The sequence below is a fragment of the Bison bison genome, unplaced genomic scaffold (genome assembly GCF_000754665.1).
Source record: "Bison bison bison isolate TAMUID 2011002044 unplaced genomic scaffold, Bison_UMD1.0 scf7180017864035, whole genome shotgun sequence".
Lineage (NCBI taxonomy): Eukaryota > Metazoa > Chordata > Mammalia > Artiodactyla > Bovidae > Bison > Bison bison.
Window position 1 is genome coordinate 4,083,735 of NW_011494607.1, and position 25,968 is coordinate 4,109,702.

A 25,968-nucleotide genomic window follows, 5' to 3' on the forward strand; every position below is an offset into this window, starting at 1 on the left:
AACATTGTATTCCTGGTCAATGTGGGTCACCATTTCAAACCTTAATTTTGTCTTTAAGGATGTTTTATTTTTTACTCTTATATGTTTGGTTCCACAGTATTCTCTTAAAATTAAGTCATCTACTGGGGAAGTGGTTCCGTTGGTCTCTTCTCACAATTCTGGATGGCTTCTTCTACGTGGGCTAACCTAAGTCTTAAGCTGGGGGGAAAAAAGTCAAACAATCCTGGACTATAGTTATTTCAGAATATTTCTAGCTCTTCAAACCACCTCTTTCCTCCTTTTGTGGCCACTGAACCAAACTACCAAATCATACCTTTTAATCTAACAGGTCCTGTAAAATTAACAAAGTTAATTTTTTGCCCAGTTTTCCTTCTTCTTCTAAAATGGGGATAATATTCAGCCCAGTGATGACCTCACAGTTTCAGGTCTGTGATGGAATAATAGCTGTATATCTAAGTGTCACAACTACAACATCATGTGCCCTTATGAACAGGGCTGAAGTTCTAATTTTGTTTTAATACTTAGTTATGAATACAAACACATTACAGAAGGTTTTAAAAACATAAGGAAAAAGTTAATTAGTATTCCTGCTTACAAAATAACTACTACAATGAAAAAGAAAAAACTTTATCCTAATAAGTGTCACTATACAGTTTTTGAAAAAAGTCTCCCAGCCACACTGACCATGACATGAGTATTTTATTTCTAAGTCTAAACAGTGACAGAGGAGCGTGGCGGACTATAGTCCACAGGGTTGCAAAGAGCTGGACACAACTGAGTGTGCACACACACAAATAGTGTGAGTGAGAGCTCCAAACTGTGGCCAGCTCTCTGGGAGGCTGGATGTTCGGTTTCCAGAGCATCCCACAAGACTTCTCAAGCGCTACTAACACACTCCCAACTGGAGGGTCTCCTACCCCGCCCTCCTCTCTCACCTATCCTTCTTCAGGAGAAAGTATCCTAGCTCTACATCCCAAGTGTCAGAGTTCTGTTTCTTTCTTCCTGGATGTCAAACAGAGTTGGGATGCAAACAACCTTTCATCAGTAGGTCTACCACCTAATGAGACACATGACTTTAAAAATTTCTTTATTCAGAGAACCGCAGATTATATAAAATGACTTTCTTTCCTGCTTTTATTGTTACTTTGAATACTATATTCAAAGTTGAAAGCAGAGGCAGTTCTATATTAAAATGAGTAAGAGCAAAAACTTGCAAGTTGATTACATTGTATAGAAACTTCTAAAACAAAAAACAAAAATGCACTGTATATAAAATATCTTAATCAAAATTTACCCTGAACACATACCTGTCGCTCTAGATCCTGAATTCTTTTGGTATCAGCTGCTTTTTCTTTCAAACGTATCTTCTGCTGGATGGATGGATTTCCAGATTCAGCTTTCAGCTTCTCAACCTACCAATAAGGAAAGACCATGTTAAGAAACTTACACTTGAAACACAGACCTCAAGAGGGAAGCATGATGGGAGTTCATTTTAGGGCACTGTGCTGGAGACAGAGAGCAAACAAGACAAGCCAGAAGCCTGCTTTCACGGGGCTTATGTCCTAATGGAAGGAGAGCTCTGATGAGCTAATGAAGTAAATCAGTAACTTCTGAGCATGACAAGTGCTGCTAAGTCGCTTCAGTCGTGTCCGATTCTGTGCAACCCCTTAGACGGCAGTCCACCAGGCCCCACCGTCCCTGGGATTCTCCAGGCAAGAACACTGGAGTGGGTTGCCATTTCCTTCTCCAATGCACGAAAGTGAAAAGTGAAAGTGAAGTCGCTCAGTCGTGTCTGACTCTTAGCGACCCCATGGACTGCAGCCTACCAGGCTCCTCCGTCCATGGGATTTTCCAGGCAAGAGTACTGCAGTGGGGTGCCATTGCCTTCTCTGGAGCATGACAAGTACTACAAAGAAAATAAAGTAAAAGAATGAGAAAGAAAGAGTCAGAAGGGGGCAGGACTGGTAGCTATATTAGATAAAGAGGTTATGAAGCTCTTTCTGGGGAGTAGAAATCAGAGCTGAAACAGAGAGTGAGACATGGGAAGAATGCAGGCCAGGCCTCTTCAGGCCAAAGTGACAAGTGGACTGGGCTCAGCATGCTCAGGAACCAGAGGGAGGTCTGCTGTGGTTGGAGGAGAGTGACTGGGGAAGGGCAGTACAGATAGGGCTGGAGAGGCAGGGCACATTCAGACCATGTGGGGACCTCACAGGCTGTGATAAGGAGCTTGGATTTATCATCATGCCCTGGTAACGGGAGGGGGTGGGCTGAGTACTGGTTCCCAATCCCCACAGATACTAAGATCCAAGGATGCTCAAGCCCCTTATATAAAATGGTATAGAATTTGCATGTAACTCCTCTATACTTTAAATCATCTCTACATTGGGCTTCCCTGGTGGCTCAGATAGTAAAGAATCTGCCCGCAATGCAGGAGACTTGGGTTCAATCCCTGGGTTGGGAAGGACCCTTGGAGAAGGAAATGGCAAACTCCAGGATTTTTGCCTGGAGAATTCCATGGACAGAGGAGCCTAGTGGGCCACATACAGTCCATGGGGTCGCAAAGAGTCAGACATGACTGAGCAACTTTCAGTTTTTTCCTGTATACTTTATCTCTAGATTATTTATAATACCTAAAACAATGTAAATGCTATGAAAATAGTTTCCACTGCACAGCAAATTTTGCTTTTTGACATTCTGTTTTTTCTGAATATTTTTAATCCATGGTTGACTGAATCTGCTGGATAGGGAACTTGAGGATACAGAGAGCTGCCTGTATTCTCAGTTTAATCTAAAACAGACTACACAAATAAACACAAACCGAAGTCCACCTGACCACTGTAATTAAAAGAATTTCAAGTAGATTGACTCAATGACACAAGCCTATGAAGGAGTGTTGACAATAACAGGGTTCATCTATAGAAACACATTCTGAAATGATCTGTTACCTCAAGTTTCAGCTTCTCAATTTCTTCATTTGCTTCTTTAAGCCGAACTGCATCTTTATCTAGAAGTTCCTGATTTTCGGCATACCACTGTAATCTTTTTTGCAGACGACTGATTTCTTGTTTATGGGTTTCTTCTATAATTTTTATTTCATATAATTTTTCACCTATAAGATCAAGTAATTCAATAACTCGATTATAATTTTTCAAAATGTGGAAATAAACTAAAAGATTTTAAATGAAAACCAATACCTCTCTAATGCAAGCACTTATTAAGAAAGAGGCAAAAAACTTGTTTTTTTGTAAGGCTGTGTCCACTTTAGTGTATTAGTGAAGGAGGATGAAGACTGCTCATAGTCCACATCATCAAACTTGTAGCAAAGCTGGAATCTAGAAATTCTTGATTAATAGTTTTCCCAATGACTTTCATTATAAAAGTAAAGTCGTTTCTATGAAAATAAATGTAGGACTCTGGGCCTCTCCATTTCTTTACCTATGAATCTCTCTGTCAGAACCCAGCTCAAATGCCACTCTTCTCTGAAATCCTCATTAGCATCCTCATGTTTATTTCTAATTTTTTTAATATTAAACTTTTCTGCTTTCTTATTTTACTCTCCTTTGTTTTCCCTGGTGAGGTACGCTGTATCCATCTTTGTGTTTTCTACAACATAGTACAATGTTATTTGCTCATTTGGCAAATACCTGAGAGCATATGTTTCAGACTCAGAGATAAAAATAGGGACTATACCCTGAAAAGTCACAGTCCACCTGAGATGACTATAAACAACTAAGTATGTGATGCCACAAATTCAAAATAATCCATGACTTTCTTTGATCTTGTAAACATTGATGCTAAAACCAATCAAATGCACATACCTATTAATAACTAATATTTTAAAAGCTTCTAAAATTATAATACACTTCAAGGAATAGCATTTTGATTATACTATCCAACTGCTATTACTTAACTCGAGATGAGAACAGTTAAGAGTATAAAGGTAAACTGTTTCAGCTCCGACTTTTACCTGTAGCATAAGCAATCTGGTCTTTGGCTTGGTCTCTCTCTTTCTTCACTTTTTCCAAGTCTACTTCGAGAGCTTGTTTGTCCTGCTTCAGTCTTTTGATGTCTTCCAACAAACTGTTCTTTTCTTTCTAGATATTCATAAAAATACAGAAGCAAATTATTTCCAACCACAATCAATTGTAGAATAGTGTCTCTTTCACCCAATTCATCATAAAGACTGCTAATTATTTTTCTTAAATTTCAGCTTGATTTTATCACTATTCCCCTTCCAGTGACACAAGCTCCCCAGAGCCTCCGAGAATCAGTTCTCATCACTTAACACAGCTTCCAGGCCCCTTCCAATCTCTTTTCTTACTGCTCCTGGGTTTCTCCACCCTCCTAACCAGGCTGCCTCTTCCACCCTCAGCACCTACAATCTGTTCTCCCAGGAACCAGAGGAACTGCCTTCAGGAGTCAGTTAATATCATTTCTTGGTCTGAAACTCTCTGGTGGCTCCCACCTCTTTTAGGGGAAACCTACAGCTCTTACCATGACCTTCAGCGTCACAGAACCCAGGCTTGCCCACTCCTCGGACGTATGGCCTGCAAACTCCCCCTCCCACTGCACGCCTACAGAGACCTCCTAGCTGTTCTTTGAACCTGCCCAGCATGTTCCTGCCTCAAGGTATTGGCCCTTACTGTTCCCTCTACCCTCAGACAGCCAAGTGGCTTGCTCCTTCACTTTATCAGGATTTCTGCTCAAATGAAGCCCCAGGAAGGTCTTGTCTGGTCACTCTAAACTAGAAACCCCCACCCTGGTCCCCAGGTGTATGGCTTTACTTTCCTCTCACATACTCATCACCACCTGACATATTATATATTTACTTGAAAGCAGAACTTTATTTTTCTCATCCTTGTATCACAAAGGCAAAAACTATGCTTGACACAAGTTAAATTCTCAACGTGCTGTACATGCCATACTCAACGGCCCTTACTCCTAGCCTTGACAGAGTCATATTTACCTTTCAAAGTGTAGTTCAAATGAGGCTCTTCCTGATAAACCCCACCCCTGCATTCCCACAAACTTCTAGTGTACCTGGAAGTACAGCATTTATTACTCTGTTTCATGTGACACTGATCTGTATTACCTGCCTTTTCTCTTTATTAGGCTGAAAGCTCTTTGGGGATATCAAGACTGATTTTACTACTTGTTTACTTTATGGCACCAAGCACATGGCAGGTACTCAATAAGTGCACACTCAACTCAGCTGATAACTACTGAAGAAATCCCTGTATTCAAGGTGGTACACTTGGCAAGTTCAGTGTCTAGAGGAAAATTCTTAGAAACTTTGTATCACATTACCTTACAATTTAAAATCCAGGCTTATGAAGAAAATAAATCCACCCCTAAGGCCTTGTATTAATATAATCGTGGTTTTAGCGGCATCATTTCACTGTTTAATCTTTTGTGTGATCTTCTGTGGATGTCTTTTCAGGAGAATGCTGAGTTTCTTCAAGAATTTACTGTGCGGACACTCGGAGGCCTCTGTCTCTCTCTCTGACCCTCTTTTCCATCACTCTTGTCCTTACTCACCCACTCGTTCCTCAGAGGCTTCCGAGGCACCATGTCCCTGTATGGAAGGCTCGGTCTTTGAACAGTGAGTGGCTGCTCCTCCTCAGCTCCTGACGCAGACACAACTTTCTCAGGAGCGCCTCCTTGCTTGCTCACCCACGCTGCTGAGAGCTGCCTAACCCCTGCCCTGCCTACCACTAGTCTCTGTTCTTATTTTTCTCAAAGAACTTAACCTCCATGTGCACCTATTTCTTGCTCACTTATCTGTCTTCCCTGGTTGAATACACGCTCCTAGTGAGCAAGGTACAGGCCTGTCTTGTTTACCTGCCATTTTTCCACAGGCAAGAGGAGTTCCTAAGTGACTGCTGAGCTGCAGTCAGCTTCATCCTCCTCCTCATCGTGGGAAACTAGAAGCTAAGGGCTCAAGATCTTTGCTTTCAGTATGTGTCCATCCATAGTTTACAAAGAACCAGCTCACATTTTATGACTACACTAATGGGTATTAATTTTTAAGTAGGTTTGACATGAACATTATACTACAGATTTATCCCAGTATGAATTTTTGCTCTAAAACTATTTAAACTCAGAAAACCAGACATAATGGCATTCCATCTTTTGGTATTTGCACAAATAACCACATCCCCAAATAACTTTTACCTTTAACTAACACATTTCTTTTAAGGTGTTCCTGCCTTTGGTACTTTCACCATGATGGGCTTGGATGTAGATTTTTACTTATGTATCCTGAGCACGACTCACTGTATTTCCTGAATTTGAGAATTCATCTTTTATAATTTCTAGAAAATTCTTGGCCATTACTTTATAAAAACATTTAATTACATATTATAGCATCTCCTATTTCTGTTATTTTCTGTTTCTCTATTTCGTGTGTTTCAGTCTAAGTTCTCTTAGATCTATCTTCCAGTTGACTACTTTCTTCTTAATTACATCTGATCATCTATTTAACTTTTCTACTTATTCTCTTTATTTTTCTCTGAATTTCCCTGGTCTGTTTTGTTCCTTCCTCACATTGAATTTCTCACTTATTCTGTATATTTAATCATTTAAAAGTATTTAATTTATAGTCTACTCAATAATCCCACTGCTAACTCACTTCAGTCATGTCCAACTCTGTGCGATCCCATAGATGGAAGCCAACCAGGCTCCCCCATCCCTGGGATTCTCCAGGCAAGAGTACTGGAGTGGGTTGCCATTTCCTTCTCCAATGCATGAAAGTGAAAGTGAAGTCGCTCAGCCACGTCCGACTCTTAGCGACCTCATGGACTGCAGCCTACCAGGCTCTGACACCCATGGGACTTTCCAGGCAAGAGTACTGGAGTGGGGTGCCATTGGCTTCTCCGACTCAATAATCCTACTGGGGTTTTAATCCTGTTTATTAAGTTACCCCATGCCTACTCATGGTGGGCTGTTTCCTTGGATTTTGTAATTTTGCATTGCAAGTGTACTGTCAACATGATTTAATCTGTAGGAATACTGTGTGAACTGGGTTAAGAGTGGACACTCTTAAGAGTGTTTTGCACGTGTTTCTTCTAGACATACTTAAGATGACTGCTGACTGAGGATCATTTTATGGTTTTTTTCTTCCCCCAGATTGAGCATGACCTACCTTTGAAAGTGAAAGTCACCTAGTCGTGTCCGACTCTTTGCTATCCCATGGACTGTACAGTCATGGAATTCTCCAGGCCAGAATACTGGAGTGGGTAGCCTTTCCCTTCTCCTGGGGATATTCCCAACCCAGGGATTGAACCCAGGTCTCCCACATCGCAGGCAGACTCTTTACCGGCTGAGCCAAAGGGAAGCCCAAGAATACTGGAGTGGGTAGCCTATCCCTTCTCCAGCAAATCTTCCCGACCCAGGAATCGAACTGGGATCTCCTGCACTGCAGGTGGATTCTTTACCAACTGAGCTATGAGGGAAGCCCGACCCACCCTTGAAGGTAGTGTCAATTCAAATACTAAAACACAAATGAAAGGAGAAGGGATGACATCTATACTGAATAATCAATAAAGCACTGAGAAGATGAGATCCTTTCCCCCTCTTTCTATAGATACCAAGTTAAGAGAGAGAAGCTTTCTCGACATTTCAGTCCCTTCTGAAAGTGGGTCAGTTTTTTCCTGAAACACTTTTTTACTGAAGGATATGGCCCTGTGCAGTCCTGGGGTCCTATCTCCACTTTGTTGTTCAAGCTCAAGGCTCGTGGTTACTGAGCTGACAGCCCAAGAGCAATGCTTACTGCTAGCTCCGTATCCCTGTTCTATTCTGACCCCAGAAGTTCACTTTACTTTCTTGAGAGTTGGGTTATGTAATTTACAAGATGTTACTTATATTTTAGCCAGCATGTTCTGGTGATTTCAGTGTCAGTTTTGGTTTCCCATTTGTTCAAAAATGCGTCCAAAACTGCACTTTTAAAAGGTCACTAATAACAGCCTTCAAGTGAAGTTAATGCTGTGGTCACAACCTAATCATGCTTTCCCAAGCCTTCATAAACTACAGTAATTTCTCTCTTAACTTGCTAGTTTTTGAGGCCCACTGATAAATGAAGGTGTCCAATCATTTATTCTTTCTATTTATCCGCTTACCAATCTAATCATTCTGTACCCACATGCATCTTAAGGAAGTTCTCTAATGGGTTCATATTTGAAGCTTCATTTTATATACTGCAAAAACCTGTCAAATATCAACTACTGAACTCTGGCATGTTTAAATTTCTGTGTAGCCTAACTTTATGTAATAAATTTCTAATTAGAAAGTGACATGCAATTGGAATTATTCTAATGTGCATAATCGTTGAAATAGATTCAAAGTACTTAATGGGAGGGAGTGGGGAAAGCTAACTGCCCTTCCACAGGAGCTGTCTGTGGCAGTGGTTTTGAGTGTTATAGTGACGGGTGGGTGCTACAAGCATAGTTCTTGAGGACAGGAGTGATAAAAACCAAGCAATGCATAAAACTGTTCTGCTTAAGACAGAAATAATCTGCCCTAAATTCCCAAACTTTTCCCATTGGTAAACACTGCTTTAAGAAATTCTAGGCCATATGCTTTATAGTACAATTCAGTAAAAATAAAGAAAAAAATTATGTAGCAGATATTGCATTTCACCGCTCTGTCAGGCATATCAGATACAAATTCTTCAGATATAGTCTCAGCCCCTCTTAAGTGTACAGCCCACTTAGGAAGACTGAGGAAAAGTCAACTCACTTTTTAAGGTGAATGATCACTTTCAAATTGTTTTCCTATTTCAGCCCTCCATTTTCAAAGAGGAGTTTGTTTGAAGTTAGGTATGTACACGCATGCATGTTCAGCCACTTCAGTCGTGTCCAACTCTTGGCGACCCTATGGACTGTAGCCCCTCAAGCTCCTCTGTCCATGGGATTCTCCAGCAAGAATACTGGAGTGGGCTGCCATGCCCTTCTCCAAGGGATCTTCCCTAAATAAGGCTCTGCCTCCAACATGACTCCACATGATAAATGCCTGATGAGAGGTTGGATAATAAAAGATGCCATCTATAACCAGTATCACATTGTTTCCTCTATATTGAGGTCACAGGTATTTCAATGCTAATCTTAGGTATCTCCTAGTTTTTAATTGGTATGAAATTTATAAGCAGATTTATTCATAAGTTACAAAAGCAGATTTTTCTTTTTTACACACGTAAGGATTTTTATAACACACTTTCCTGTTGCTAATGGTTAAAATCCTTATGTACCTTACCTGTGCTGCCCGTAGTTCTGCTAACAGATCTGTAAAATTTTGATTTTTGGTGGGCTCTGAATCTTCAACTGCTTGAGACAGGAAACGACTTCTGTGCATCTGTTCTCTGATTTATTTTGAAAATAAATACATATATGTTTACAATGTCCTCCTTTAAGTACAAAATATTCGATTCTTAAAAATTAAAAACTCTTTGCACATCAAAACTGAGCCTCTGAAGATAAACAGTTCATTTGCACTAAAGAATACAATACTGAAATGTTAGAAGAGGAGTATACTTTAAGGGAAATGTTTATGTATAATCTAAAAGAATTGAAACTCTAAGAGTATTGGTGTATTTGTAGTATAAAAACATTTCTTGCCAATTTTCAGAAAAAAGAAAATCAATGTCTGGGAAAGACTTCCTGCATTGCATTTCCCCTGTGGTGTTCTGTACTCCTTGTCATATCACTCTAGACTCCTTTCTGAGAAACACAAATTGCCAATCATACCCATGGAAACAAACAAACAAAACCAAATACAATCTACTACTGGTTCCTTCAAGTCAGTTTTTCTTTTTCTTTTTTTTCCAGGGAACATTATACAAGGAGTTTAGGAATCTGTACATGATCATCTAAGTCTAAAGAAACAATTTATTCCATTGTGGAAATTCATTTAGAGCCTCAGGTTTGGAGCCAGGAATAGATCTTCTCTTTTAGAAGCCAGGCAATATAAGATATAAAATTTTAAAATATATTATTGAAGCATCTGGGAAGAAAGCAGATGTAGAAGCCCTGAGGCATCAGAACTATGCAGATTATTAGCTCTGCCATGGGGATCACACTTACCAGGAGAAAGGGGTGACCCCCCAATTTATACAAAAGTGCTTTCAACTTGCCAACCTGTGTACTTTCTAGCTTTGTCTGCTACAAGGTGTGCCTTTTTCTACTGTGCATGAAAGATCAGTGTGAGCTAACAGCAGCCCTGTCTCTTATGCCCTAAATTATCTTGCAAAAAATGGAAGTAGTATGTAAATAAACATAATGTACATGACATTCACAGTCCAAGATGTTTCTTCGGATAGTAGTTCTATCTGAGATTTCAGGTGTTTAGGTGAAATGATGCACAGCTGGCAGTCACTTCTTAAAAGAAGATAGAACCCTAGCCTGCCCATGTTTGGTGGTTCAGCTCTTTCACTTAGTATATTAAAGATGGACATAGTAACATCCCAAAGACCTTACAGTCTGAAGTATGACTGGTTCCTAAGTGGGTGCTAGCGCTCTGTCAGCCTGCCGTGGTATGTTTGTTGTAATAACTCCCAGGTTCTTTCTCTGGAGAAATTTCCTTGCCAAACAGCAGCTCCTGCCCCCTGCCCCAGAGGATACCCGCAAGCTGCTTCCTGGGACCCACTTCATCCAGTGACAGACTGCCTTGAGGGGTTCAAAGGGCTGTTCTCCACTTGACTCAAGTAGGGACCAACTATGTAATGAAATCTGTTCTCCTCCATGTCCTGGTGAGAGTGGAATGAAGCCAGCCTCCAGCCGAAACCCAGTCTCACTGATTTTCCCGCTCACCATCCACCCCAATCCTCACCTCATCTCACTTCTCTTGCCCCTTGTCCTAAGAGTTATCTTCCAGCAAAGCACCTCCACAAAGATCCCCATCTCAAGCTCTACTTGTATGCAATCTGACCTAATACAGTAAATAATACTGTAGTTTATTATTATTTACTATTATTATATTATCTAAGTATCTCAGATTTAAAAGGAATAATTCAGTTTCCTGAAATTGATGTGAAATTCTAATACCAATATGCTGAAAATACTAAAGTATGTACTGATCATTGAACACCAAAGAGAATCACTGAATATGAAAAATGTAAAAGTTACAAAACTGTAAATCAGTGTACAACTTCTAAAATTTCTAAGTATAACTAAATGTATTATTAATATAATAATAAAATGCTTAGAAATAGTCAAAGTATATTTGATCTTAAGAATTTAAAAAGGACTTACTTTAAGGCAGCTAATTCACTGAATAAACTCTGGTTTTCCTTGAACATTCGCTCCTCATTTTTTTTGTTTTGTTCTTGGAGATCTTTCACTTGATTATATAATTTTTCATTTTCCTTTTTATAAGCAGAAAATTACATTTTAGTTAAAAACCAGTAGTACTTACATAAGTTTATTTGCTTATAAAAGATGTATCCTTTAAGCAATTTTAAAGGCTTTTCAATTTCTTCAGTTTTTGAGTAAGCAAAATCTTTTTCTAACTTTTTGTCTCAGAAGAAAATCTGTAAACCGAGAACAGTTCTTTCTAAAATGTTCAAAATCATTAGTTGAAAAAAAATTCCCCAAATCAAAGAGCCCATCAGAGTAATGTACTGCATTTCACGCGAGTAAATGGACCAGTGACTGCAGGAAGAACCACATCCTGACTTGTGTGCTGTTTGGGGCTGTCTGCACACTCTTTTTCTTGCTTTTGGCCCATCTTTCTGCAGTGAGGTGACTGGACATAGCCGCAGTGGGTATCTGTGTTTGTTTCTGGAACTTTATGTGAGCAGGGAGTTAGAGACTGGGTGCTTCTGGAAGATCAGGGCAGTGAGTGTATAGACTAGACCCAGTACAACATCTGGCTTGAGTGAAAGAGGGACTCAAACAGTGAGGACAGGGGAGAAAGTACCCATCTGTGCTAGATGCTCTGGCTTATTAACCTCTTTAAAATCAAGAAATTGATGAAAACCAAGGACCACTGAGGATTTCATGAAAACCATGAACTGTCTCACCATGTCTGGCCCAGTGCCTGACACACAGTTTGTGGCTGATTTTCAGCAGAATTAATGAGACTCAGAAAAACACATACATACATAGACACATCAATTTCATGTTATCTTTATGGGAGTGGGTGGTTGGCAAAAGCATAGGTCTGTGAAATCCTGCTTTAAAACCCATGCTGTGTATATAGCAAGCTCAGAATGGCAGGGAGGGTTTGGAAGGTTCTAACTAACTCCAGGATGGGGTATCTTGCAAAATCCATACTATTTCATTTACAGCTGGAATATCTGGGGACTTCTCAGGTGGTTCAGTGGTTAAGATTCTGCCTGTGTTCCCAACTCAGGGGCCTTGGGTTCAATCCCTGGTCAGGGAACTAGATCCCATGGGCCGCAATGAAGAGTTCACATGCCGCAACTAAAGATCACACATGCTGCAAAGAAGGTCAAAGGTCCTGAGTGCCCCAACTGAGACCAGTGAAAAAATAAATATATACTAAAAAGAAAAGCTGTAATTTCTGATGTGATAATGCTTTCTTTGGATGTCCCCAGAATGAAAATGCTCATTATTGTGAGGCTGGATGCTTAGGTTACAGTTGTCAAAAGAGGAAAAAGGAGTAAGACAGAGGAAAAGGATAGAGAAGTTAAAAAAAAAAAAAGTGGTCAGGAGGAACTAAGACAAGTCTCATGCTGGAACATAGCCAAACCTGCCCCGGCTGACTGTCAACACCACCAAGACTCTGTCATCACAGAGAACAAATGTATGGCTTCCGCAGAACATACACATTTTCTCCCATTTAATTCATTTTTTAGTTTTACTCTCAAGGCATTGGCAATTGATTTCAGATTTATAGTTCTCAATATAGTATCAAAACTAGCCAATATTATCTATGGGAAAAAAAAAAAGATCCCCTGGAGAAGGGAGTGGCAACCCACTCCGTATTCTTGCCTAGAGAACCCCAAGGACAAAGGAGCCTGACAGGCTACAGTCCCTGGAGCTGGAAAGATCTGGACACAACTGAGTAACTAACACTTTCACTTTCAAAGGAAAAAAAGACAGTTTCTAAGGAAATCTGACTATTAGAATTAGTAACAGGCCAACATGCACGAACTGGTTACTGTGTGGAAGGCAGGAAGAGGTTGATCTGCAGTCTTATTTTAATTTCACAACCACTGTGAGACAGGAATTATTATCCTCATTTCACAGATGAGGAAACTGCCTGAGAGAGGTAATGTGATTTGCCTAAGGCTATAGAGCAGGTATGAAGCAAAATCTAAAATCAGATTTTTTTGAATCCAGAACCCATGCTCTTAACCACTTTAATCCTCCCCATAAAAAATGCACAGACTAGTCAAATTATTACTTCCTTCCATTGCCATTACCCGTTAAATGGATGCAGAAATATATATTTTTTTAATTTTATTTTTAAACTTTACATAGTTGTATTAGTTTTGCCAAATATCAAAATGAATCTGCCACAGGTATACATGTGTTCCCCATCCTGAACCCTCCTCCCTCCTCCCTCCCCACACCGTCCCTCTGGGTCGTCCCAGTGCAACAGCCCCAAGCATCCAGTATCGTGCATCGAACCTGGACTGGCATCTAGTTTCATACATGATATTTTACATGTTTCAATGCCATTCTCCCAAATCTTCCCACCCTCTCCCTCTCCCACAGAGTCCATATTTTTAAAGGCCTTATTTTTATAATCAAAGAATCTCAAGACAAACTAAATTTGTGCTGAAGAGCCATACCTGCTGATATCCTTGAAGAAGCATCTCTTGTTCTTGTATTTCTTTTTGGATTTGCTTCAATTTTTCTTCAGTGACAGGATCAGTTGTTTCTCCCAAATGTAACCACCTGTGTTTTTTGTTTGATTCTTCAAAACTACTCAACTTTGAGAAAATGCAGGTATTGTTTCATTTGGGGAAGAAAATGATACAGTGAGAAGTGAGGAAGAACATCAGAAAACTCCAGGTGTATAGACCTAAGACTGTCTTATAAGCACACTAGAATTATCGTAACACCAACTACAATTAAGTCACTACAGGGATGCTTTGTACTGATGGTTCTGACGGTGGAAGTAACTCAGAAATGCTACACAGGGTCACTTTCCTGAATCTAGAACTTCTATAGCTTTCTTTCTGAAACTGCTGTCTTCCCTGAAGGTCACGGTGAACCAAGTGATTAGTTTTCAAAAAGGACTGCTAAGAAGAAAACTATCAAAACGAACCAATTTAATTTTTGATTCCCCCCCGCAAGGATTTCATGTAGGCTCTTTTGTAAGGAGGCACCGTCAGGAACCATGTTCATGTTTTATGCAGCAAATATATCAAGTCAAGAGGCCCCAGGAACAAGAAAATAACAATGCATTTAGCAGGGAGTACAAGTTCTTTTTAATAAATAAAAGGAGAAATAGGACAATGTGTCTAGTACCTTGGCTTGAAGAGTATAATTGTCTTGATTCAGTCTGAAGAGTTCCTTTTCCTGTTGTCTCTTTAGTTCCTCCATCTTATTTTCCAGCTCTTTCTCCTTTTCTGAGAAAGTGACTTTAATTTGTTCAATCAGAGCTTGGGCACCCTTCCATTTTTCCTCTGCTTCCTGAACTCTTTTAAACATAAGCAATTCTGTCTCCTTGTTCCCACCATGGTATCCTGAAGAATCCTTTTAATGAAAAGCATTACTTCATTATGTAGAGTTACATAGGAGATTCAAACATGGGTTGGTTAGGGGAAAGAAACCCCACAAAGAATAAAAATGACATGTTTAACAATGTTCTACTAATCAAGAAGATCAATACATGTTCAATAAAAGTGATGAGTATCCGTCAACACAAAAGAAGTTTCAAATATTTCATTTTTTATAATTGTTTCAATATATATAGAACATAAAACAGTATGAATATTATTTTTAAATTTAATACCTACATTCTGAAACTGAACACAGGAGTCAGCTTCTGTGGGGCCCTCAGACGACTTAGGAGTAGCCAGCCAACTTTCAGTTTGAGGAGCTGGTTTACCCAAAGATGCAGGCTTGGTCAGCTTTGTTGCAGGTAAGATTTCTAAATATTGTAAACAATGGATAAAAGCACCACAAATACAAACCATGTTGAGTGTGTATTCAGGCAATTATTTAGCAATAAGTACTAATGAGGACACGAAGACAAATGAGCATCTCAAAGGAGGCTAATGCCTAATAAACACTGCAAGGCATCTGTTTCATTGCACTTGAACTCCAGTTCATAATCAACATTCTATTCAATTTGACACAGAAGGCTCATTGACCCAAGATTCATATTAAATGACAGATGGAGCTCAATATATGTGAGGAGAATGTGGATTAGGGTAATTTCAGGTTTTACTATTTTTCAATAAGTTATCATTTTAAATGTTCATAGCAATAGCAAATAGAAGTATTTAAACAATTAATCAAAGAGCAGCTGATAATGAAATATTTCAGTTCAGATTAAAGTATGCTTTCAAAGCACAATTTTTATAAATAATGTATATCAAGATATAGTATCACTGGAATAATATAAATTTCATGCAAACCTCATAACAAGTAGTTTAAAATCTGATTAAAAAGAAAATGACAAAACTGCTATAATATCCTGTTTATTAAATTAGAAAAAATGTGGTTCACACACACACACACACACACACACACACACACACACATATTCCGGTCAAATTTTCAGTTTTTAAGGTACCTTGTAAATCTTAAAAAAAGAAGAAATAATTCTAAGACCAATAAGTTACTCAGTTTATAATAAAAAAAAATTAACGGAAATACTGAGAAGAGATCCTCAGGCCCATATTCTAATGTTACAGTTTCTGAACTGAATACTGCATAAACATGTACTTGACTGCCTTAGATGTAAATGAAACATTTGAAACTTAAGTAATTTCTTCAAGATGCTAACTTTTTAAATGCAAGGTTGACTTTTTCATTGAAGTTAAAACACATGGTCATTAAAGATTTGGAAAATATAGAAAAGTCAAAAGAAACAACAAGTCCCCAACAGGACCTCACCCTGAGATTTCCTTCCACTCTCTTCCAGGCCTGCCATTTTTTCCTCATATAGTAGTAATCATATTTAATTGGACTGAGTGTTGTGGAAGGTTTTTCTGGAGAAAATTTCTTACACTGTTCATAAATAAAGTTTGAGTCATTGTGAAAGCAGGCATTAAACCTTCCAAGTCACTGGAGGTCCATTAACATGGCCAATGAACGGCGGGGGATCTGCTAGCCTTGTGATTCTTCCAAGGACATGGCAGCCAAGAGTGACAAGTGGTTCTTGCTCAAGCTGCAGTCAGCCAGCGCTTTGATGCCAGAATTGTTCTTTCCTGAGTTCTTAATTTTGGTCTCCCTAAGTAATTATTTTCAGTAACAGTACACGGACAATATCTTTTCTCTTTATACATGAAAGAAAATTTGATTGGATATAAAATTCAAATGTGAAAAGTGCAGTGTTTGGAACTTATGAGCCCTTCTTGAAAAAACAATGGATTAAGAGAATTCAGTCAAATAAGAAACCAATCAAAATAATTCTAGAAAGTGATGGCTAAGGGACTGGTGAAAAGCATTCTGGTCCTTTAACAGCCGGAACCAAGACCCACATTCAAAAGCTGTGGGGAATTACAGTTGCTAGAGAGAATATAAAAGATATATCTTGAACAAGTAAAAATAAAACCAACAAAAATGAGTGGCAGGCATGTGAATGGGGGTTTTATTAACTCATTTCATAGAAGAGAAACTGATAATGTATAGAATTGAAAAATGTAGGTAAAAACAACATGGTTTTGGCAACCTTTCAGGGGTTTTCATAGTCTATTTTATTAAAATGATCTTTTGGGATATAGTATTTCTTAGGAGGAAGTTTCTTTTTCTGCTTACAGATTTAAGTAAAACTAAATCTAATATTTATTTTAAAAGAACTTATGAAGTGTGATCTATTCTTGTAAAATGTTTTGTTTGTTCGTTCACATGCTTGCCTTTCTCCTTCCTTCTAGTCATTTCACAGAAAAGTAAGAGAAAACGAGACCCCAGGAGACTTCTCAGAGGAAGGGATTAGAGGTCCACAGGTTGAGAACAGGAGGAAAGGATGCTTGTGTTAAGCCAGAAATTACAATTCTGTGTCTCCAGAAGACCCGCCCATGACTGCTGTTCCCCTGCTGATATGGGTCAGCCCCAGCCTTTCCAGCTTACACGCATGAGTTTCTGCAGCGAATATGCATGAGCACAGACAGAAGAAAAGAATCTTTGATGCTGAAAGAATTTTAAATACAGTCAATGTGGCCCTGAAATTGACAGTTATGGGGAAAGGCAAGGGAAAATACTCTAAGGCAGAAGTAAATTTTCCAACGAGGTTATTTCTCCTCTGACAACTATTGTTACCAGATAACAATGATGGAACTGGTCACCTATTCGATTTAATCACACAGAAAAGGACAAAATGCTTCTGGCTCTATTGCTCTCCCTCTCCCAATGAAGTCCAAAGGCAACAGAAATGTGGGTCTAAGTCAAACATCTCTATTTCTTTTATTTGCATCATGGGCTTCTACGTGGAAAATTACCCTTGCCTACTGCCAACATATTAAAAAATGACTGGATTAGGAAATATCCAGATTAGGAGGCACTGTGATGACAGGCGGGAGGAGAAGGGGGCAACAGAGGATGAGATGGTTGGATGGCATCACTGACTCAATGGACATGAGTCTGAACAACCTCCAGGAATTGGTGATGGACAGGAAAGCCTGGTGTGCTGCAGTCCATGGGGTCACAAAGAGCTGGACATGGCTGAGCGACTGAACTGAACTGAACTATGACGTATAGAAGTAGGCATTCTGTGACCCAGAAAACATCTCGACTCTCCAAGTCTATACTGAACAAATACCCAGGTATTTCTTTCTGGATCAACCTTCACCTGTACATTGCCACTTGATTCTGAATTGATAGCTCTCCTCTGGCAAACATTTTGAATATTACAAAGCCAACCAGATGAGAAGGGATTGGATACTCACTTCCTATACTTTCTGGGTTTCTTTCAGGAAGACACAGAACTAACGATGAAAAACCTCCTGAACTCAATAGAACTGAATCTTTCAGAAATGGAATGTAATACCTTACAATTCATTTTTTTTCTATTAATAAGGAAAGTTCATAGAAGGAGAAAGGAAACAAAGAAAGCAGAGAACAAGGAAAATAATATACTAGATGTATAGAATGATTACCTTTTTTCCTACTTTGATTTGAGGCAAGAATAGATCTCAAGTTTTTGCTCTTCATGATGTCCTTAGAAGTTTTCTTTTCAAGATTAGAAAATGTCTTGAATGGTGAACTGGGTTTGCCATACCCTGAACTCCTAACTGATGCATATAATCCACTCTGGGGTTTTCTTTTAAATAAAGGAGGTGCACTTTTGGTCTTCTTGTATGGTAGCTGTTTACCAGTTACAGTCCCTTCTTCTCCAGAATCGAGTTGAGATCTTAAAGTCTGCATACAAGTACAAACTCTTTAGTACTTAAATAAACTTCAACTACAGTTGCAAATAAGATTAACAGGTAGCAAAATCATAGTGATAACTAAAGAACATAATTCATAGAAGGCAAACCATTATATTAAAGTTCTCTAAATTCATCAGAATTTTAATATTTGGAACCAACATTTTCAAAATCAAGAGTAAGACAAAGCAAAATAATAAAACAAAATAAGCTTGCCAGAAAGCAATGAATGAACATGGAAGAAAACAGAGAACAAGTGTTGAAATGACAAGAATCTTATCTTTCTTCTCCAGATCTCTCAACATAAAAATGTAGTAGTACCCTGCCTTATTCTACAAGGTGATAGTTTATGGTAAACACATAACTCAGAACTGTAAAATAAAAACGGAATGCTGTGGTCATGGTCTGATTATATATAATCAGAATAAATCAAGAACAGAGAAAAAAGGAACAGTGAAATGTAAGTTTCTCAAGAGCTGTGAACAGCATGTATATGAAATGCCAACTCACCTCTTTTGTAGAACAGAGACTACTAGACAACTGTAAAGCACTAAAATGATGAATACATGTAATTTTCTTCTGCTACTCAAACTCTAGACTATGTTCACTAAAAAAATGAAAATGTAAAGAATGGCTTCTGAAAGAGAGCTAATGCTACAGTGGTATTTTTAAATTTGGGGACCACAGAGTGTTATAATAGATACTTCTCACAGATGTCCAGGACTTATGTGGACATCAGTATGTAATCGATCCCACTAGCTTAGGAAATACATACTTCTCAACAGTATTTACGTAACTTCATTTATCAGAATGTCAAATCAATGCAAATTATAAAAACTTACCTTATTTGTTTTGTCATCCTGAGGTAATAATGAAGGACCAACAGATATTTTTTTCTTCAAAATATCAAGGTACATTTTATCTATTTGTTCTTCCACAGCATTTGCTCTTGGATAGTTATTTTCTGTAACTTCATTTGTTGCCTTTTCTAAAACTACATTCTCTTCATTTTTGTCCAACAATTGGCTCACAGTTTGTGGTTCTTGAGACACAACATTTGGGTTAATCTTAAGGGGTAAAGGGCTAACAAATTCAGTTTCTTTATTCTCAGCGAGTTTCTTATAGCTATAAAACAAAACAGGACACAGAGAATGAACCCTATATAAGTCCTCAAATATCAGTTTTAATAATATGTGTATACACATTATATATAAACATATTTACATTAATATATAACGTTAAATATATTTAATATTTGTAAATGTTTAAATTAGGTTATTAATGTTAAAGACATTATTTACAATTCTGGTTAAGACAGTAAACTTATACAGCATCACATAATTGTTTTAAAATGATAATTTCAATGCAGCATAAGGGACTTCATGGTTGACTCTGAGACCTACTTCAAAGGAAAGACAAACCAAACAAGACTGAGATTGCTTTTGTCCAAGAAAAATTTTAAAGTGAATTTCTAAATAGCCTTTTTGTAATATAGCTCATAACGTCAACATGCATTTTAGGCAGGAAAAATATTTTATACATTTCTAGCTTCCCTGGTAGTTCAGCTGGTAAAGAATCCTCCTGCAATGCAGAAGACCCTGGTTCAATTCTTAGTTGAGGAAGATCCCCTAGAAAAGGGACAGGTTTCCCATTCCAGTATTCTTGGGCTTCCCTGGTGGCTCAGCTGGTAAAGAATCCGCCTGCAATGCAGAGACCTGGGTTTGATCCCCTTGGTTGAGGAGGGCATGGCAACCCACTCCAGTATTCTTGCCTGGAGAATGTTCATGGGAGAATCCCCATGAACACAGGAGCCTGGTGGGCTACAGTCCATGGGGTCATAAAGAGCCAGACCTGACTGAGCAACTAAGTACACACAACAGAAGAAATAAAGAAGTAACCATAATTTAAATCAAGGCATGAAACATAAATATTAAAATGAATAATTTCATCCACAGTACAGGAAATTTTTAAAGTGAAACAAGAAAAATCACTAGGACTTTAAAATAAAATCATTCCTTTAGTTTAAAACACTTAAATGCAATGTTACATTTCAGATCTGCTGCTGCTGCTGCTAAGTCGCTTCAGTTGTGTCCGACTCCGTGCGACCCCATAGACGGCAGCCCACCAGGCTCCCCCGTCCCTGGGATTCTCCAGGCAAGAACACTGGAGTGGGTTGCCATTTCCTTCTCCAATGCATGAAAGTGAAAAGTGAAAGTGAAGTCGCTCAGTCGTGTCCGACTCTTCACAACCCCATGGACTGCAGCCTACCAGGCTTCTCCATCCATGGGATTTTCCGGGCAAGAGTACTGGAGTGGGGTGCCATTGCCTTCTCTGACATTTCAGATCAGTAGATTTTTAAAATATGGAAACTATTCCTTACAAGAAATATTATAAATATGATTAAATATTGGCATATTATGGGAGTTCCAGAAATATGTATATTGTCATTTTTTAATTACTACATCATGGTCCATTAGGTTACTTGATTTTTAAATTTGTAAAATAAGATAAAAGGAAAGTTTAAGAGGCTACCATTTTCACATAAGGAAGATTAGTTTCTTAATAACTGTTAGAAATACTTGAAGTAGCTGTAATAATCAGAAAACATACTGATAATAGTTCTTTCCTTCTTAATGGTAGCAGAACCTGATTATCATCATAATTGTTCCCTTTTCTTGCTGTGACTGAATGAACTACATTTCATCACTGCCTTCAGTCTAGATGGGGCCAGACGCTAGTTCTTGTCTTTAGAATGTGAGTGCTATGATGGCAAGATCTAAAATATGAGGCTTAGTCGTTGGGTTTTAGGTGGCAAGGAAACTGATACAGAGGCTGGAGAGGTAACAACCCATGTTTTATGGTAACAGAACATTTGCTAAACTGTCACCTACAACAGTTTATAAGGCAGACCACACGGCTACCCAGGCTAGGGTACTAAGAAAATGGCAGGAGAGAACAGGCAGTTTTTAAGTGCCAGCTACCACTGACTACTTTTGACAAGATATTATGAGAAAAAAATAATTTCAAGAGAGAACGGGTTGGTTTGTTAAGAAGAAATCAGAGGGAACAAAGTGTGGAATTTAAGGTGTCTTAGGTTCACTCTCCATGTCTAAACTCAAACAGTAAGATTCAGCATTACAAAATGCTATGAACAAGCAAGATACCAACGAGAGCTTCTTGGTTGAAAAGAGTGACTCAGTCCCTTGGCAAATATCATATAGTCTAAATGTCATCTTCAAACTTAAGGTTATTGTTCCTAAAAATATATTCAGACAGCTGCAACTGAGAGAGAAAAAACAGAGGGAATAAGGAAGCAGACATAAAACAGATTTAAAACCTGTGTCTAGCAAAGAATGTTAAGTGTAGTTACTGGCACAGGGGACTAACTGGAACCAAGTACATCAGAAGTCTAATAAACTTTCTGAAGGAGCTGTAGTGACAAAGAAACCACAACTCTACTTAAAAAAAGAAAAAAGGCTTAGAGACTTGTTTGGGAGCCTTAAAACCACCTGCAGGCAGAAAGTAGATGGAGAAACGAGTGCCTCCTCCAAGACGGCATACCCTCCCCTAGAAAACCACTTCAGCTGAAGCCAACAGAGATGAAATACAAGTCAAATTCTTCAAGGATTGGAACCAAGAGCTATATGAAACAATAGAGTTACTTGGTAGCTCCACCTTAAGAGCAGAATCCTGGCCTAATTAAGGAAAGTTCTTTACAAGGTCTTTCAGTGGATTTCAAAGTTGCATTACTGATGGCTGTATTTTCTTCTCATACTTTTCCATTCTGAATGGGAAAGGTGTGGGTAAGGAAGTAGTAACTTGTCTTTTTAATTCATTGATTAGCAGACAATGAAGAGCTACATTCAAACCTGATAGAGAGAAGTGTGCTTCACCAAGAAATACTGGCCTTTCAGACGGATACAGCCCTAAATGAGACTTTGGCCTATTTGCTGGGGAGGAGGTGAGTAGGTCTTTGTGTGAAGTAGGTCTTTGTATGAAGAGTGGAATGGATATTTGACAGAAGTGCAGATTCTGGTGGAGATAGGCTAGATGCCTACCAAATGCATTTACTTTCTTTCTGGGTACACAAGCAAACCACATTTTCCATTCCTTTTGGACCTTGTTAGCTAGAGGTGCTGGTTCTTACCAATAGAATATGGACTAAAGTGATGTAACATTTCTGTTGAGGCAGTTAAAAGGAAGTACGCTAAACCATCTTTTTTCTCTTCTTATAGACTCTTTACATGAAGCCATGAGAACCTTAAAGCTGTGTGCTGATGACTGAAACAGCCCTGGTCCCTAAATGCCTATGGCACAGTCCTACCCCAATTGCACTGACATACACGGAATTATGTGAGCAAGAAATACATTTTTGATGATGTTAAACTATTAAAATTTCAAGGGATTTTTTTCTGTTGTTATAGCAGCTAGAATTACTCATCCTAGTTCACGATAAAAAGTTTTTTGATAAGTATGCTAGCGTTTATACTTATGCCTTTAATGAAAGTACACTTTTTTTCAGCTCTTAAAACACAAATGCAAAAATCCGTACTAGAATTCACATTACTAAAATGGTGCTACCTAGAGCCAGACATCCTGGAATGTGAAGTCAAGTGGGCCTTAGGAAGCATCATCATGAACAAAGCTAGTGGAGGTGATGGAATTCCAGTTGAGCTATTTCAAATCCTGGAAGACGATGCTGTCAAAGTGCTCAATATGCCAGCAAATTTGGAAAACACAACAGTGGCCACAGGACTGGAAAAGGTCTGTTTTCATTCCAATCCCCAAAAAAGGCAATGCCAAAGAATGCTCAAACTACCGCACAATTGCACTCGTCTCACACGCTAGTAAAGTAATGCTCAAAATTCTTCAAGCCAGGCTTCAGCAATACATGAACTGTGAACTTCCAGATGTTCAAGCTAGATTTAGAAAAGGCAGAGGAACCAGAGATCAAATTGCCAACATCCGCTGGATCATCTAAAAAGCAAGAGAGTTTCAGAAAAACATCTATTTCTGCTTTATTGACTATGACAAAGCCTTTGACTGTGTGGATCACAATAAACTGTGGAAAATTCTGAAAGAGATGGGAATACCAGACCACCTGACCTGCCTCTTGAGAAACCTATATGCAGGTCAGGAAGCAACAGTTAGAACTGGACATGGAACAACAGACTGGTTCCAAATAGGAAAAGGAGTACGTCAAGGCTGTATATTGTCACCCTGCTTATTTAACTTATATGCAGAGTACATCATAAGAAATGCTGGGCTGGATGAAGCACAAGCTGGAATCAAGATTGCCAGGAGAAATATCAATAACCTCAGATATGCAGATGACACCACCCTTAGCGCAGAAAACGAAAAACTATAGAGCCTCTTGATGAAAGTGACAGAGGAGAGTGAAAAAGCTGGCTTAAAGCTCAACATTCAGAAAACTAAGATCATGGCATCTAGTCCCATCACTTCATGGGAAGTAGATGGGGAAACAGTGGCACACTTTATTTTGGGGGGCTCCAAAGTCACTGTAGATGGTGACTGCAGCCATGAAATTGAAAGACGCTTACTCCTTGGAAGGAAAGTTATGACCAACCTAGACAGCATATTAAAAAGCAGAGACATTACTTTGCCAACAAAGGTCCATCTAGTCAAAGCCATGGGTTTTCCAGTAGTCATGTATGGATGTGAGAGTTGGACTGTGAAGAAAGCTGAGTGCCAAAGAATTGATGCTTTTGAACTGTGGTACTGAAGAAGACTCTTGAGAATCCCTTGGACTGCAAGGAGATCCAACCAGTCCATCCTAAAGGAGATCAGTCCTGGATGCTCACTGGAAGGACTGATGTTGAAGCTGAAACACCAATACTTTGGCCACCTGATGCGAAGAGCTGACTCATTTGGAAAGACCCTGATGGTGGGAAAGACTGAGGGCAGAAGGGGACGACAGGATGAGATGGTTGGATGGCATCACTGACTCAATGGACATGAATCTGGGTCAACTCCAGGAGTTGGTGATGGAGAGGGAGGCCTGGCGTGCTGCCATCCATGGGGTCGCAAAGAGTTGGACAGGACCGAGCAACTGAAGTGAACTGAAGCCAACAGAGACACAAGATATGTAAAAAGAAACAAAAAAAACCTCTTCAGTAACACTAGCAGAGCCCAAAACAGCAACGATTACGTGAGCACAACTGCCCTTTAAAACTATTAACTAGCACTGCAGATCAGTGGAAGAATCTAGACTTAGTATTCAAGTAGATGGGCTTCTCTAATAGCCCAGTCAGTGAAGAATCTGCCTGCAATGCAGGAGACCAGGGTTCAACCCAAGGTCGGGAAGATCCCCTGGAGAAGGAAATGGCAACCCACTCCAGTATTCTTGTATGAAAAATCCGATTGACAGAGGAGCCTGGCAGTGTACAGTCACAAGAGTTGGACATGACTTACAACAAAACCAGATGTTTTAGTATAAGCTACACTGAATTTTGTCTCAACTAGCACAAACGTAGGAAAAAGACCAAGAAATCACTGCAAGTGGATTTACATGATGAAGATGGAGTTCAAGGAGGGGCTCAAAAACTTGTCTGTTAAAACATAAATGAACAAGTAAATACATGAATAGAAGACAGGCTTTTCACAGAAATATTTTATGGAGACAAAAACCTGACAATTTGAGTGTGTTTCTGGGTCATGGCCATATGATCTTGAGAAATTAATTTAAGCTCTTTAATCCCCCAGTTTCTTATCTATGAAATGAGGATGATAATGGAATAGACTTCATGGAATTGCTATAAAATTAAATAGTCTGATAGGTAAAGAGCTTTGTACAGCACCTAGTCCACAGTAACCACGTGATTAAAATGTTAGCTGTTATTGTCATCATCATCGTCCGGTTCCTGTGAGAGCTCTACCAGTTAAGTCTGCTTACCTCGGGTGCATCACTTGAACGGTGGGGATAAAGATGCTGACCTATCTGTTATGAAGATTTCACGAGATAACGGATATGACACTCTTGGTGCTGCAAGGATGTCAAGGTGTCCTACGACAAGGTGACTGTGATATGATTCTCTGTGCTGGTGAATGACAGCCAAGTCCTGAAAACTGTCATTAAAATGTACGGTAGCTAGGGATTTTTGTGAAGCCCACTTCTCTTGTGACCCAAGATCTCACCCTGGGAGATGACAGCTAGTCTGTAACTAAGCACAGAATTTACTGGTTTATAAAGAAGTGAGTGTATGATTCACATGCAGAATAAAACTCATGTTTGCTCTCAGTGTTCGCATCAGCTGTCCCTGAGCTACTTAGAGCTGAAGGGATTTTATTTTTCAGTGAAAAGCTTTACGACTACTCACCTAATGGCAGCAACTTTTTAGTAGCAATTGTTTATTTTTTTATTTTAGAACTAGATGAATTTTGATAAACTGAGGAAAGATTAATAGGAAAAGAAAACAGGAATGACTCACAGGTAGACTCATACCAGC

The 25,968-nt window shown here is 39.0% G+C and overlaps 1 protein-coding gene across 1 annotated transcript in view; it reads right to left on the bottom strand.

The window, feature by feature from the left end:
• Window positions 1–25,968, bottom strand: part of CEP162 (centrosomal protein 162kDa) — a 92,870-nt gene that overhangs the window by 22,497 nt on the left and 44,405 nt on the right. The window contains exons 12-21 of the mRNA XM_010834664.1: window positions 19,345–19,627; window positions 18,233–18,494; window positions 14,927–15,060; window positions 14,436–14,663; window positions 13,754–13,894; window positions 11,244–11,356; window positions 9,250–9,355; window positions 3,968–4,094; window positions 2,946–3,109; window positions 1,308–1,412 (exon numbers count right to left, since the gene is read on the bottom strand). Of these exons, the coding sequence (XP_010832966.1) occupies window positions 1,308–1,412; window positions 2,946–3,109; window positions 3,968–4,094; window positions 9,250–9,355; window positions 11,244–11,356; window positions 13,754–13,894; window positions 14,436–14,663; window positions 14,927–15,060; window positions 18,233–18,494; window positions 19,345–19,627 (1,663 nt within the window). The remainder of the gene's footprint in view (window positions 1–1,307; window positions 1,413–2,945; window positions 3,110–3,967; window positions 4,095–9,249; window positions 9,356–11,243; window positions 11,357–13,753; window positions 13,895–14,435; window positions 14,664–14,926; window positions 15,061–18,232; window positions 18,495–19,344; window positions 19,628–25,968) is intronic.